The sequence below is a fragment of the Macaca nemestrina genome, chromosome 11 (assembly GCF_043159975.1).
Source record: "Macaca nemestrina isolate mMacNem1 chromosome 11, mMacNem.hap1, whole genome shotgun sequence".
Lineage (NCBI taxonomy): Eukaryota > Metazoa > Chordata > Mammalia > Primates > Cercopithecidae > Macaca > Macaca nemestrina.
This window is the reverse complement of record NC_092135.1, coordinates 69716956-69733346: the sequence shown is the minus strand read 5'-3', so window position 1 is coordinate 69733346 and position 16391 is coordinate 69716956. Positions and strand designations below refer to the sequence as shown.

The 16391-nt window shown below is 40.1% G+C and overlaps 1 protein-coding gene and 1 pseudogene across 6 annotated transcripts in view; one reads left to right on the top strand and one right to left on the bottom strand.

Moving 5' to 3' along the window:
- LOC105483242 (solute carrier family 25 member 12) overlaps window positions 1-16391 on the top strand; it is a 227773-nt gene that overhangs the window by 176456 nt on the left and 34926 nt on the right. For all 6 annotated transcript variants that reach the window (XM_071072930.1, XM_071072929.1, XM_071072932.1 and 3 more), the window contains one exon: window positions 8457-8541. In XM_071072930.1, coding sequence (XP_070929031.1) covers window positions 8457-8541 — 85 coding nt within the window. The remainder of the gene's footprint in view (window positions 1-8456; window positions 8542-16391) is intronic.
- Window positions 2441-3868, bottom strand: LOC105483241 (heterogeneous nuclear ribonucleoprotein A1-like; annotated as a pseudogene).

Here is a 16391-nt window from a genome sequence, read left to right as displayed (position 1 = left end):
GAGCCATGAAGCCCAGCTTAGTGCCCTTGACCAGGAGCTCTATGATGTGGACAGCTGTTGTTATATTTTAGAAGTCCTGTCAGCTAATTTTCGAGTGGCATCCCTAATTAATCCTGATTGGTTGATATAAAAACAACATTCTTGTAGGAAAAGACATAAGCCACCTTTTTGAGCAGTTGGAGATCCAGTCCCCTTCTATTTTGTAAAGTGACTGCTGCCAAGGAATCTATTTGATTTTGTAAGGTGACGATACTTTGGGCAATGTCTTCCAAGCTGTCTGAAAGATCCTTGGATGAGCATTGGTAATAGGATAGGGAAGTTGGAAACCCGCTAACTCCCATTGCTATTCCTGCAGTTATTTCTAGCCCTACCAAAAGGGGTATGAATTGGATGGCTCATTTGTGCTTGGCAGTTGCAGTTAAAGGTATAATGAGAGACTGGTTATTGGGAGCTATGTTGATTTTGAGGGGGTAAATATACAAGGGTACAGGTTCCAGTCCAGTTGGCTGATAAACATAAGTACAACTAGTTCCACACAGGAAAAAGGATCTTTGTTTTTGAGACAAAAATTGTTGTCTATGGTGAACATATGGGTTAGCTTGTTGTTTTCACTTTCTCAAGTGATTAAGGTCCCTGCTAAGGTGGCCCCGGTTAAAGGCTGGAAAGGACCTTGGGAAGTATCCTGAGTTGCCCCAGCAGAAATTTTCCAGTGGAGGTAGTTACACTTAGTGTCCACCAGCAATGACTTAGAGGTATTTTCGTACTGGGGAATGAAAAGACAACTAGATGTCTCAGGATTAGTATAGTTTTTCCCAAGGGAAAGTGTGAACACAGCTACTGGGCCTATCTTGGCAGTACTTAGACTGTGTATCCTTTAAAGTGCCCTGAACTAGGAATGGTTTCCGTGAAACCATACAGGTTTACCAAATGATGCAGTCTGGGTAACTGCATAGCTTACATGATCATGTGAAGGGTTAATCTCTACGGTGTAGATTTGAAGCCAATTAGAGCTCCTTTATATGAACATCACACACACAGGAGAAGATCTAGCTGTTGTAAGTTTTTCTTTCCCTTTAGTTTTTTTTCTTTTCTTTTTTTCTTTTTTTTTTTTTTTAAAGACAGAGTCTTGCTCTGTCGCTCAGGCTAGAGTACAGTGGCACGATCTCAGCCCACTGCAACCTCCGCCTCCCAGGTTCAAGTGATTCTTGTGCCTCAGCTTCCCAAGTAGCTGGGACTACAGGTGTGTACCACTATGCCTGCCTAATTTTTGTATTTTTAGTAGAGACGGGGTTTCACCATGTTGGCCAGGGTGGTCTCAAACTTTTGACCTCAGATGATCTTCCCACCTTGGCTTCCCAAAGTGCTGGGATTACAGGTGTGAGCTACTGGGCCCAGCCTCTTTCCCACTTTATGAATCCTATCACAACTTCCACAGACCGTCTATGACATACTTAGACTTTCTGACTTGTCCTGTCTTTCCCTCTTTCCTAAATAATTAGGCATTCTACTTTAGGACAAGAATGTGCCATACAAGATTCTTTCTCATATAAAATTTCTTTTCTTCATAACCTTCCTTACCATAAATACATCTTCATAGCTATAACTTTCTTTATCTCTCTCTTTCCTACTAATGCTGAAGCCCCCAAAAGTCAAAAAGGTCAGGTAATGTGATGAAAAACTGAGCAGAGCTTTAGATTTTGAGAGGGACCTGTCTGCCTACGTTTCTTGGGATTCCATGAGGAAAACAGGGGTTTCTCCTAAAATGAGGTCTATGGCACCTTCTGTTTTTCCCAAGGAGTCCCAGGCTGTCAGAAATTACCTTAGGTCCTTTTATGGGCATCAAGAGTGGCAAGAAGATAGACTGGGGAAATAGTCCAGTCAACTGAGAAGAGAAGCAAAACTTCATTGTAAAGATGGATAAACTGAGGCACGGTGCAGTTTAAAAATTCACATTCACATAGAGCTAGGCTCCGCAGCTTACTGCTCAGTCACTGATACACTTGTATGGTAGCTCATGATGTACTTCACCAACAGTTTTCCTGCCCCCTCAGAGCTTACAACCTGGGTTTCATTTCCTGCTCTACAGCTATATAATTTAACAATTTTCCTCTCAATGTGTTGGATTCTAATCCTATATATCTCAAATTTTATTAATATTACTGAATTTTTTTTTCATTCAAGAGAATTGAATTGTTTATTGATTACACATGATAATGGATGATACACAAGCTTCATTCCCATCTATAATTTTATCTGGTACCATTATTCAATTTAGATATATTGCATAGGATGTGCCAACAATCACTTTTATAACCAATAATTCCATGATTTTGCTTGGGTAATCCCTATTAATGGTGAACTTCAGGTTACAACAGTAACTATCAGTTCAATTACACCAAGGTTTCCGAAGACAATGGTTTCTCCACTCAAGCAGGTTGTATATACATTCCAAATAGAACCTGGCATCACCCTGAAGGAATTCTAACTTCACACTGTTGGGGAAATTTACCAAGATGGCTTCAGAGTAGACTAACTTTACACAGCACATTAAAAAAAAGACATTTATTCAGCATCACGATCAGACTATTGCATTTAGCAATCAACAGCATGAGTGCAAAAAAAAAAAAATCTACATTAAAACCCTTTGTTGGAATGCTTTACACTTTCCACAGAACAGAAACTAAAATAACCTGTTATACAATTAGTCACAAATACAGTCCTCAAGTTTTTTGCCCATACACATGAGTGTTTGTCTAAAACATGTCTTCTTTGTAGCAGCTAGGCCCTGCCACCACTGTGCTTGGCTGAGTTCACAAATCTGTTGTAACCTGTAGCTTCCCTGTCACTTCTCTGGCTCTCCTCTCCTGCTAAGCTTTGTTTCCTAATTAAAATCTTCTGCCACTGCCATAGCTACTGCTGCTGCTGGAACTGCCATAGCCACCTTGGTTTCGTGGTTTTGCAAAGTATTGGCCTCCACTGCCATAGGGGCCAGAGCTTCTGCCTCCAAACTTTCCTTCCTTCATAGGTCCAAAATTTGAAGACTGATTGTCGTAATTGCCAAAATCATTTTAGCTTCCACCACCTCCAAAACTGCTTCCATCATTACCAAATCCACTATAGTCATCCCCACTGCCACCATATCCACCACCACCACGGCTGCCACCAAAGCCACCACGACCACTGAAGTTTCCTGCACGACTGAAGTTATTCCCACTGAAACCACCTCCATGACCACCACCAAAGTTTCCAGAACCACTTCGACCTCTTTGGCTGGATGAAGCACTAGCCATCTCTTGCTTTGACAGGGCTTTCCTAACTTCACAGTTGTGGCCATTCACAGTATGGTATTTCTGAATGACAGTCTTATCCACGGAGTCATGGTCGTCAAAAGTTACAAAGGCAAAGCCCCTTTTCTTGCTACTGCCTCAGTCAGTCATGATTTCATTCACTTCAATTTTCCCATACTGTTCAAAATAACTTAGATGATGTTCTTCAGTGTCTTCTTTAATGCCACCAACAAATATCTTTTTCAGTTAAGTGGGCACCTGGTCTTTGGAATCTTCTCTTGAGACAACTCTCTTTGGTTCCAAAACTCCTCCATCCACCTTATGTGGTCTTGCATTCGTGGCTGCATCTACCTCCTCCACAGTGGCATATGTGACAAACCCAAAGCCCCTGGAACGCTTGGTGTTTGGATCTCTCATTACCACACAGTCCGTGAGCGTTCCCCATTCTCAAAATGGCTCCTCAGGCTCTCATCGGTTGTTTCAAAGCTCAACCCTCCAATGAAGAGCTTCCTCAGCTGTTTGGGCTCTTTAGGAGACTCTGACTTAGACATGACAGCAGGGAGAAAAGAGACTTTAACGATGCTTCTTTGGCAGCGTCCACGGGCAGAAAGGAGCAAGCTGACGAACGTATCAATATTACTGAATCTTAAAGGGAGCCATGATGTCTTTAATCCTCAGAAACATTAACCTGGCCAGATGTGGCCGCTCACACCTGTAATCCCAGCACTTTAGGAGGCCAAGGTGGGCGGATCACAAGGTCAGGAGTTCGAGACCGGTGTGGCCAACATAGTGAAACCCCGTCTCTACTGAAAATACAAAAAATTAGCCTGGTGTGGTGTGCGCATGTAATCCCAGTTACTCTGGAGGCTGAGGCAGGAGAATCACTTGAACCCGGGAGGTGGAGGTTGCAGTGAGCTGAGATTGCGCCATTGCACTCCAACCCGAGCAACAGTATGAGACTCCATCTCAAGATAAATCAATCAATGAGTCAACCAACCTGTAAACAAAGGAATACATGAGGTTAAACAGTATTCAAATTTCCATATGCTTTAAAACATTGAGAGAGTATATTGAGAAACACACCTAAGAAACTGCAGTCAATCTACTGTTAAAAAAATTTAGAGAATATCTGTTCAAAATAAGCTATCTAGTGGTATTTATACATATTCTTACATATATCACCTGTGTTTTACATGCTTGTAACATTAAACATAATTGAAAACTGTCAAGATTATAGAGCTTATACATTTCTGTGGGCTTGAAAATGATGCAATATAGATTATTTGTTTCTATAAAGTAGTCAGTAAAAAGTACAAACTTCTTTTTTTTTTTTGAGACGGAGTCTCGCTCTGTGCCCCAGGCTGGAGTGCAGTGGCGCGATCTCGGCTCACTGCAAGCTCCACCTCCTGGGTTCACGCCATTCTCCTGCCTCAGCCTCCTGAGTAGCTGGGACTATAGGTGCCCGCCACCGCACCCGGCTAATTTTTTGTGTTTAGTAGAGACAGGATTTCACCGTGGTCTCGATCTCCTGACCTTGTGATCCGCCCGCCTCGGCCTCCCAAAGTGCTGGGATTACAGGCATGAGCCACCGCGCCCGGCCAAAAGTACAAACTTCTAAATGGAGTAATCACTAACAAGAGAGTTCACACTGAAGGTAGTAATACTAGGAACAAAAGAGGGCTCAACACTGCCTTCAGGAGAGGAAGGGTCCAGATTGGTATATTTTCTAAAGGCTTCCTCCAGCCTGCCATAAAACATGGCTAGATTTTCCTCCTTGCCTTGTGCAACCTCCCTTACTTTATCATAATTTACTGCCTTAGTTACTCCCTTTTTCTTTCCTCCAAGGAGAGCCTTAAGAAATTTGGCCCAGTTGTTCATTCCCATGGGGGTGTTATGGTCCCAGTTAGGATCAGTAGCGGGGACTGTGTCTGGGTTTGGGCGATAACCCTGAGGGTTTTGGGCAAGTAAATTGTCTGCTTCTTGGCAAGTGACCTCAAAGATTCATTCCTTTTCCAAGAGGGTGCAACAAGTTGCTAGAATGAATTGAACGTCTCTCTATGAGAGATGAAAGGCTAAGGTCAAAGCTTGGAACCTATCTGCAAGTTTTCTGGGGTTCTCTGAATAGCTTCCTAGCTTTTTCTTTACATTGTTGTATGTCATTTATGGAGAAGGGGACCGAAACTCGGACCAGCCCCTCGGCTCCTGCTACTTCCCTAAGGGATAGCAGGGCTATAGAGGTAGTTGAATAGGGTGTTCCCCTCTGAATGTGAGGGGGACTTAGCAGGGCCCTTGGCTTTAGCTCTTGGGTTTGGGCCTCAGAAACACTTGGCAAGAGGTTATATGGGGGTGGTTGCCATTGCCCCAAGAGACAGGTGGCCCTTGCATAAAGGAGGTCATCCACAATATCCAGTTCTGCCTTAGAACCTTCCTTTTGGGGGCAGGTTCTGGGAGTTTTGCTGATGGTTGGGTTTTGACATAGGGCCATAAAGGCCTACACATGTAGGATTTCTGACCATTTACACTGCCTTTTGCAAAATAGGTCTAATTGCAGGATGGTGTTGTAATTAAGACTTCCCATTATTCCCGGCTGTCCAGCTAATTTTGGGGCCATACAGTATTACAGTAAAAAAAAAAAAAAAAATCAGGTTTTTTCTCCTTAGATTGTCAGGGTCAAATTGACATTTGAGAATTGACATTTGAGAATTCCTAGTGGTTGAGAATGCAGCCAAGTGGGGAATCAGATGGAATGGATGGAGAGTTGCCCATAGTGGTCTGGAAGAAAGAAGAGAACCTAGCTTATTTGGTGACTCAGATTTTACCGGGGCATCCCCCTGCAAAATCTCTGGGCCTTGATTGGGGTCCTCAGGGGTGTCCCCCTTTAGGGCCCCATCTTAGTCTGACCTTAGATGGGTGCTGGTACCACTTTGGGAAGGTTCTCTCCACCACCTTCCTTTTGTCCCCGGATGAAGGCCTTGACTTCTAGCATCCTTATAATTTGATAAGGCCATTGTTTCCTGTTCCACTGGAGTGATAGCCATGAACTTTAATAGTAGGAACTAGAAGTTGGATGGATTTCTTTTGTCATGTGGATTTTACAGGTAGTCTCAGGGGGGAAAGGTAGATTTGGAGCATGAAAAATGAAATAATAGGGTTGGCTCTTCCACTCAGGCCCTCAATAAGAGAGGGAATGTTTAAAAATCCACCATCATGACAGTGGACTCCATGTAAGGGCAGGTCATTCTATAAGAATAATATGGTGATGACAAAAGAAACAAGATGTAGAATGTATTCTAAAGATTGTGGGCCCCAAAAGTCCTCAGCAAGTTGAAGGGGAATCAGAATGCCTAAGAGATATCTTTTGCCATTACAAGCTAACTCTTTTTTTTTTTTTTTTTTTTTTGAGACGGAGTCTCGCTTTGCCACCCAGGCTGGAGTGCAGTGGCCGGATCTCAGCTCACTGCAAGCTCCGCCTCCCGGGTTCACGCCATTCTCCTGCCTCAGCCTCCCGAGTAGCTGGGACTACAGGCGCCTGCCACCTCGCCCGGCTAAGTTTTTGTATTTTTAGTAGAGACGGGGTTTCACTGTGTTAGCCAGGATGGTCTCGATCTCCTGACCTCGTGATCCGCCCGTCTCGGCCTCCCAAAGTGCTGGGATTACAGGCTTGAGCCACCGCGCCCGGCCTACAAGCTAACTCTTTAGGAGCATTTGGCGTAAGGAAAGAGGGCTTAAGTTGACTGAAACGTGTGAATTTGTTCTAGAAGAGCTGCCACTGTCAATTTCATCATACGTAGGGGTTAGGGACTGTAACTAAGAAAGACAGAAAAGAGTACTTACCCATTCTGGGCAGGGCAGCTATCTCCATTCACTTCTTGGCCTTCAGGTAACACCAGAGAGTGGCCCTGGCTAGTTGCCCTCAATTACCAAGGATCTACTAGGAAACAGCCTCTGAAAGACTGAAAAAAAGAAAAGGACTCAGGTCCCTCACCCAAACCAGGCAGTGGTGGTCAGGTGCTTCCACATGGATACCTTTCAGTCTCCTGGGAGAGTGGCCCTGGCCTGACACCTGCTGTTGCCTTCATGCTTAGATGCTGTCTGTGAAGAATCCCGTGTTGGAAAAGGGAAAGAGAGCGGAAGGGGTTCCCCTCTGTGGAGTGGAGGGAGCCCTGCATGGAGATAACTCCAGCCTGTGTCCGAAAAGAAAAAGGGAAAAGGCAAAGAGAAATAAATCCCCAAATTTGGGCTTACCTCCTGGCTGACTTGCCAAGATATGTTACCAGTGGAGGGTCTTGACTATAAGTTGTCCAGTTTCTTGGCATGTTGAACAAAGAATTGGACAAAACACACAAAGCAATAGAAGACAAAAGCATAGATTTATTGAAGCAAAAGTATACTCCACATATCAGGAGCAGGCTTGAGCAAGCAGCTCAAGAGCCTTAGTTGCAAATCATCTGGGGTTTAGTACCCGTTAGAAGTTTCCTATTTGTTACACCCTATATAAATGAAGACTTGACCCACAACCAGTTGGAGGCTGAAGTGAAGGCTCAGCCCGTGATCAATTGGAGGCCAAAGTGAAGGCTCAGCCTGCAACCAATCAGAGGCTGAAGTTATCCTACGCAAATGAAGAGTTGGCCCATGAGGCTGAAGTGAAGTCTCCCTGTCTCCAGACCCTATTCTCCTGCCTAAAAATGGGTCAAAACTCAAAGGGTTGGAAAGAACATATCGTTGAAAAAAAAAAGAAGTCGTCTCCCTCCTACCTTTGTTCCTTTCCTTGGAGGCAACCAGTATTTATCAGATTTATATGTATCCTTCCCAGATACTTTGTACCTGTGCTTTAAATAGATATCCTTAGGGGACACATTTAGTGGGTACGGACAGTCAACCTCTATATTTTGCTTCTGGCAATAATTATTTGATTTTAGTATCTATCACTGGAGTCTTACTAAATTTATTCACTCCACATTATTTCTCTGGAGTCTTTTGGTTTTTGTTGATGAAAACAGTTAAAAGGTTTTTTGGTCACTAAAATGATTTGTGTAAATAGGGAAGTAAAGATTTTAAACTATAGTTCGGAGTTTGTTTTTTTTTTTGGTTTTTTTTTTGGAGAAAAGATGATTTTGGCATGAGGAGTTTGTCAGTGTCTAACAATTCTTTCTTATATTTTTCCTGAAGGCGCTTGACTTTGGCAGATATTGAGAGAATAGCCCCATTGGCTGAGGGGGCCTTACCTTACAACCTGGCAGAACTTCAGAGACAGGTATGAGTAGTCTCATAAATATGATCACCTTAAAAAATGCTGAACTAGTAGCCTGAGTAGGAGCTGACAGCTTCTGAATGCTGTAAAAATTAAAAATTACTTTCTAGAGAAAGACTTTACTTAGCTTAAAGATTACCTTTATAGAACTACTGTTACCCCCACTTTTATAGAATATATATATACACACACATAGATATATATATATATATATTTTTTAGATGGAGTCTGGCTCTGTTGCCCAGGCTGGAGTGCAATGGTATGATCTCGGCTCACTGCAACCTCTGCCTTCTGGGTTTAAGAGATTCTCCTGCCTCAGCCTCCCGAGTAACTGGGATTACAGGCATGCGCCACCACAACTGGCTAATTTTTGTATTTTTAGTAGAGTCAAGGTTTGCCATGTTGGGCAGGCTAGTCTCAAATTTGTGACCTCAGGTATCCACTCACCTCGGCCTCCCAAAGTGCTGGGATTACAGGCATTAGTCACCACGCCCAGCCTATAGAACATTTTTATGAGATAACTAGATTTATGTTTGTGTTTTGTTTTTTGTTTTGTTCAGATAAGGAAAATAAGAGTTCAAACATACATCGGTTTGACCCCCTTCCCCTTAGAATTAGCATTCTTTTCATTTGCCTCGTCACATTTGAAGATAATTGTTAGGTTTACTTTGTATCATTAAACTGGCATTTATAGGGTTTCTAAAATAAAAAAAACTTCCCTCAAATGAAATAATTGATTCACTGGGATTGTGCCTTACAGATTACAACCTGGGGAAAAAAAAAGTAGTGAAACCGGAAAGAAAACCTTGACTGTTATTACATTTTTGATAAATATAAATGTTAAGAATGATTAAAACAGTAGCTTCTGAGTCCTATAAAATTAATACAGTCCCATTTCTGATTACAAGTACTATCTTGGTAAGAAAAAGAAATTCCATGAAATTACCTTGAAGAGTGGAATGGAACAGTTTTTAACAAATCTTGTTTTGAGTTGAAACCTCTACTTCTATAGCACTTTCGAAGTTTCAGTGGTAGCAGATGATCACATTGCTTTTGTGTGTGGATAAGGGTTAGGAAGGCCAGTCATTGTCCTCCTGGTACTTTCCTGCTCCAATAGACATGGAGCCTGCGTTCCTCATAATTCTCTAGGAGAGTGTGATGCCATACTAGGCTAGGCAACATGGGGAGGGCATGGATAAAGAAGACAGGATACAGAGAGAGAGACAGAGAGAGAGAGAGAGAGAGCACGCTACTAAATGTGCATGCTGTAGAAAGAGGCTATGTCTGCTCTTTCTTCATTGCTGCCACATTGGTGAGTAGCCAGGGTTGGTTTGCTGTTATTGTTCACCTTCACCAAATGTGTTAATGAAACATCAAGATATGTTTAAGTGTAGTTCACTTTGGGAAGACTTGGTCGGAAACCTTTCTTCTACTTGAGCTCCATGGAATGATGATTCTGCCTGTGAAACTAATTAGAATTTCCAGTTCTACTTTACATAAGGAACAACAACATTTTGTAGTCAGGTTGAAGCAAATTGAAAATGGAAAAGAAACATTATATCTACGTTTTGTGTTAATACTTTGTTTACTAGATGTGTAATAAACTTCCTACAAATTAAAATGTATTGTAACTCATTGCAATTTAGCTTCTTTTGTATCAGAAAAACTCTTTTACCTGCTGCCATCAAAGTTTATTTCCAGGCCGGGCCCAGTGGCTTATGCCTGTAATGCCAGCAATTTGGGAGGCTGAGGCAGGCAGATTGCTTGAGCCCAGAAATTCCAGACCAGCCTGGGCAACATGGCACAACCCCATCTCTACCAAAAAAAAAAAAAAAAAAAAGCAAAAAATTAGCCAGGTATGATGGCATGTGCCTGTAGTCCTAGCTACTTCGGAGACTGATGGGGAGGAAGAGACTGATGAGCCCAGGAAGTTGAGGTTGCAGTGAGCCGTGATTGTGCTACTGCACTCCAGCCTGGGCAACAGAGTGAGACCCTGTCTTAAAAAAAAAAAAGAAAAAAGTTTATTTCCATTATGAGGTCTCAAATCCTTTAAAAATAGATGGATTTATTTCAGTTCAGTGATTTTTAAAAAATAAAATTTTATAAAATTACAACATTTAATAAAAGGAAAGAAGGTGAAAATTTTTTAATAAAGTTAAAAAAGACATTGAAATATTTAAAGAGCTCTTACTGAATTTAATTTTATTTTTTGTAGTATATACATTTGTGAAAATTTGCTCTTGAATTTTGAAAAATTGCATTTCAAAAGAAGATATTTTGCAGTATTACATGTGTCTATTGATATAACTCTCCCTGAAGGTGTCCTTAATATTTGTAATTGGGAAATATTTCATTTAGCGTATTAAAAACATTGTAAACTGAATTTAAAAGTCTCAACTCATTTCCTCCTCCTCAGTTTTTCTGCCGCTTAGTTTTCTATTCACCCACCTCTCTTGCCCCTAGCAATTTTCCTAGAGGCCATATCTGAAGCTTGTTTTGCAATCTTTGGTACCCTGAGTCTGCGTCCTTCACGTTTCTTCATCCTTAGGAAAGTGATGTAATTTTGCTACTGCTGTGAATTCTTTTTAAGACAGATTCAAGATGATTTGCCTGTCTTCAGTGGCGGTGCTGATGCTTTTATGCTGGGTTGGGTGGCCTCAAGGGTCTTGTCAGATATTTAGGAAATGGGCAGTGATAAAAACCACCATTTTCTTCTTCCCTGGGTCTCTGATTGGTATCCAGAGTGATGGGGAGTGCTTTCTCTGCCTTTCCTTAACCAGTGAGATGGTACAGGGATCTGGAATTTCTAGAGAGCTGGTAGAGGTCTTAGGTATTCTTACATTGTCCCCAAAGGAAGAACCTCAGAGTCTCAGGACACTTTTTCTTTTTTTTTTTGGTGGAGACAGAGTCTCACTCTGTCACCCAGGCTGGAGTGCATTGGCACAATCACTGTTCACTGCAGCCCTGACCTCCCTGGCTCAGGTGATCCTCCCACCTCAGCCTCCTGAATAGCTGGGACTATAGGCATACACCACCATGCTCAGCTAATTTTTTTTCAGTAGAGACAGGGTTTAGCCATGTTTCCCAGACTGGTCTCAAACTCCTAAGCTTACATTAATCCACTGGCCTTGGCCTGCCAAAGTGCTGGAATTACAGAGTGCATGAGCCACTGCGTTCAGCTAAAATGTTTAATGTTTCCTCTCACATAGAAAATAGTCTTTCTACTGAGGCTTAGGTACAGAGAAATAAAAATTAAGATCTTAAGTATGTGTTTTCCTCTACATTATTATAGGAATAAAATCTGAGAAAATAGAACTCAACCGAAATAATAAATAATTATTAGAGTTTTATAGGAACAGATTTGTGAAGGTTAAGGATTCAAATTAATGTCCACTAATGGCCATTGTGAAATCTGACCTTTACTGTCCTTGAGATCTGATACAAGTTTATTTGGGCCTCAGTTTTCCCTTTAGTAAAGTGAGTATCTTCATGTATTTCTGAGAAGCCTTCAAGCTCCTGCATTCTGTAAAATGGTATGTATCAATGGATTTTATTTTCAGAATTCTAAATTTATCCTCCTTTTTCCTTTGTAACATTTAAAATTTTGTAAGGAATTCAGGCTGGACTCAAGTAGAATAATATGAAAATATGCTTAAGTTCTTATAGCAACCAAAGTAATAGAATAAACTTTCTTCAATTTTCAGCCTTGAAAAAACATTCTCAGTTAACGTATTTCAGGTTTATGAGGCATTCTAAGGCAGCCATATAGACTACAATCCTAGTGACTCAGTTTTTAACATTCTTTAGTTCACAGAATTACAGTAATGCTAACCATAGCTATTCCCATGTTACTTCCAGAAGATATCTTGATTTGATTCTCTTGTTGATTTTTCCTATATTGCCAAATTAGTAGTACATAATTACTTACATTTATTATGCAGAGTATTCTCTTATATGAATATATTAGAAACCTAAATGTAAAATAGGAAGAAGGATGTATGTTTTGTTATCTCACCTTATGAAAGGTATTATGAAAACACTTGTTTATGATGGAGAATCTGTGAGTCCAGAAATAGAAGTTATGAAGGAGACAGTAGTTAAGAGGTTGGCCACTGATTATGTAACATCCTCTCATTCTGTTTCCTCGTTTATTAAATAGGGACAGTATGCCAGGCACAGTGGCTTGTGCCTGTAATCCCAGCACTTTGGGAGGCCAAAGCGGGCAGATTGTTTTGAGCCCAGTAGTTTGAGACCAGCTGGGCAATATGATGAATCTCTGTCTCTACAAAAACATACAAAAAATTAGCCAGGCATGGTAGAATTAGCCAGGTACATGGTAGCACCTGTAGTCTCAGCTATTTGGGAGGCAGAGGTGGGAGGATTGCTTGAGCGCAGGAGTTTGAGGCTGCAGTCAGCTGTGATCATACTACTGCACTCCAGCCTGAATGACAGAGCAAGACCCTGTCTCAAATAAATAAATAAATAAAGATAGCAGTATTCATCTTTACAGGATTATTATGAGAATTACATGAGTAATAATACACTTACATTAAGCCTAACACCTGTTAAGCATGCAACAAATGTTAACTGCTATTATTGTGCTTATTATCAAATATAAGAAGCCTGTATAAGCAAACTCCAAGATGGGCTGAAACATATATGTGACACAGTCGCTTAATCTACTCTCATCTACTTCCATTAGGTAAAAGGGGATGAGAAGTGAGGAAAAAGTATTAATATTTCTTTGTATTTTTTTAAGTGCCTGAAATGTTTTATATTTTAATTTTTAAATGCTGGTTGAAATTCTACCAGGCCTATTTTTAAAAATTTTTAGTTAATGATGGATATTCAACAAGGAAAAAAAATCACTACCCCATACCATACACAAAAGTCTTTTCCTGTTCCTAAATGTGAAAGATTAAAGAGGATAACATGAGAGATTCTATTTATGATCTGGAGATAAGCAGAGATTTTGTAAATAGTACAGAACACCAGTCATAAAGAAAAAGATTAATAAGTTAAACTTCATTAAAGAACTTTTATCAAAATATACCACTAAGAGTGTGAAAAGACAAGTTACACAATAGGCAGAGATATTTGCAATACATTTAAATAATAGAGGATCTGTATCCAGAATATATAGTATAATAAACTTCTGCAAATTTATAAGCAAAAGGCAGGCAATGCAATAGAAAAATTGGCAAAATACCTGAAGAGAAACCTCACAAAAGAGGATATCCAAATGGTAAGGAAAAATAATAGAAAAGTTTAATACCATTAGTACAAGAAAACACACACTAAAACTACAATGGGATGCTATTTTATACTATCCAGATTAATCAAAATTATACTCTGACAATGGCAAGTGTTGTTCAAGAGGTGAAGGAATGGAAATTGCTAGCATCACAACTTTGGAAACTATTTGTCAGTACCACTGCAGTTGAAGAAACACATACCCCGTGACCTGTCGGTTCCTCTCCTGGGAGTAGTCCCTAACAAAAATGTTTACACAAGTGTGTTAAGAGATATGTACAAGAAAGTTTAGGCCGGACGTGGTGGCTCACACCTGTAATCCCAGCACTTTGGGAAGCTGAGGTGGGTGGATCACTTGAGGTCAGGAGTTTGAGACCAGCCTGGCTAACATGATGAATCCCCATCTCTACAAAAAAATACAAAAAATTTAGCCAGGCATGGTGGTGCGCACCTACAGTCCCAGCTTCTCGGGAGGCTGAGGCATGAGAATTGCTTGAACCCAGGAGGTAGAGGTTGCAGTGAACCAGGAATGTGCCACTGCACTTTAGCATGAGCAACAGAGGGAGACTGTGTCTCAAAAAAAAAAAAAAAGAATGTTTATAGCAACATTATTTGCAATTGCAAAAATATTGGAACAATCTAAATACTCACCATCAGTAGAACAGATAAATATGTTGTGCTATTAAGATGACCTACAGTGAGAGAAATGGAAATTTTGATTTGAGAGAAATGAGATAAAAGAGGAGGTGGATTGCAGAAAGAAGAGGATGTATATTTTTGAAGCATGTTAACAGTTTGGATATTAAAACCAGGTTATAGACCAATTCTGGCCCTATGTGAAAGTGGGAAAACAAACCTTCTCTTTTTCTTTACTGTATATTACATAATTACTTTTTCAACTGTATGGGATAAATGATCTGTGATGGACCTGCTTGGGTATATATGTACTTTCTTTAAAAAAGTTTTGTTTCTATGGGAAATTATATTAAAGCTATAGGCCACTCACTAAAAGAACTATGGAATATAAGCTGGATTGTGTTCTGTCAAAACATTATTGAATTACTAAGAATTATTATTTTAACTTTTAAGTTTGGGGGTTCATGTGAAGGTTTGTTACATAGGTAAACATGTGTCATGGGATTTTTTGTACATATTATTTCATCACCCAAGTATTAAGCCCAGTACCCAATAGTTATCTTTTCTGCTCCTCTCCTTTCTCCCCTACTCCTCCCTCAAGTAGACTCCAGTGTCTGTTGTTTCCTTCTTTGTGTTCATAATAAGCTCTTATCACTTAGCTCCCACTTATAAGTGAGAACATAACGGTATTTGGTTTTCTGTTCCTGTGTTAGTTTGCTAAGGATAATGGCCTCCAGCTCCATCCATGTCACTGCAAAAGACAGGATCTCATTCTTTTTTATGGCTGCATATTATAATTTTTTTAATCTTTATTTTGTGTATAGCATTCCTTAGACATAGGACTTTGTTTTCTTTGTGTAATTTGCATTTCTGTGGCCCTTCTTTGAATTTTGGATTCATGAGCACATACAGGAAGACATTACAGTCCATTTAGGAATTCCTTTTTTTGGAACATTTTACCTCTTTCACCTGTGATACTTTACCACAAAAGGAAGTCTGTTCTCAAAAAGAAAATTAGGTTTATGTATTAGCTATTATTTATTAGTCATTTAACTCATTTAAATTATTAGATTTGAAGACTTACTGTAGTCCTTAACACAACTTAACTCCCTTTTTACTGAGAGAAAAGTATGTATTGTTTAGCATTCAGGGGAAAAAATATATATATACACACACACACATATATATATATATTTTTTTTTTTTCTCTTCATCTCCTTCTCCTATACTGTCATGGCTTTAGGTTTTAATCTTACTTTGTAAGGCCAAGAATATTGCATTCAAATCCCAGACTATTGAAGTCATAGATGTAATTTGCAGACAGAAAAATTTTGTTTTGTTTCCCCTAGCCTTATTTTGCCATTCCAGTCATACATTTTTGTTTTTATAGAATCTAGCCTTTTTCCCCCCTTCCAATGCTCGAGATAAAAACTTTAGCTATTTTTCCCTTTTATTCTACCCATTAATAGTGTGTCATTTGAAAGAGGTAATTCTCCCTATTGAGTTGGCAGTGTGGTTTGACTTGTTAACTGACATAATCTTGCCTTATCTAATGCATCATCACTGCTCACTGCAGCCTCAACCTCCCAGACTCAAGTGATCCTTCCACTTCAGCCTCTCGAGCAGCTGGGACCACAGGCATGTACTACCATGCCTGGCTAATTTTTGTATTTTTTGTAGAGATGGAGTTTTACCATGTTGCCCAGGCTGGTCTTGAACTCTTGGGCTCAAGTAATCTGCCTGCCTCAGCCTCCCAAATTGCTGGGATTACTGGTGTGAGCCACCTCACTAGACCTAATTCTCACTTACAAAATAAGATACCTATAACAAAAAAATGAAGAGAACATCTCTTTAAATGAGGAATCAACTTATTTCCTATCACACACATATGCTTAGGGAGTAGGTTAAAAATCATTTAAGATTCTCAACTCTTGTTTTGAAAAACACTTAATTAACCTTGTTAAA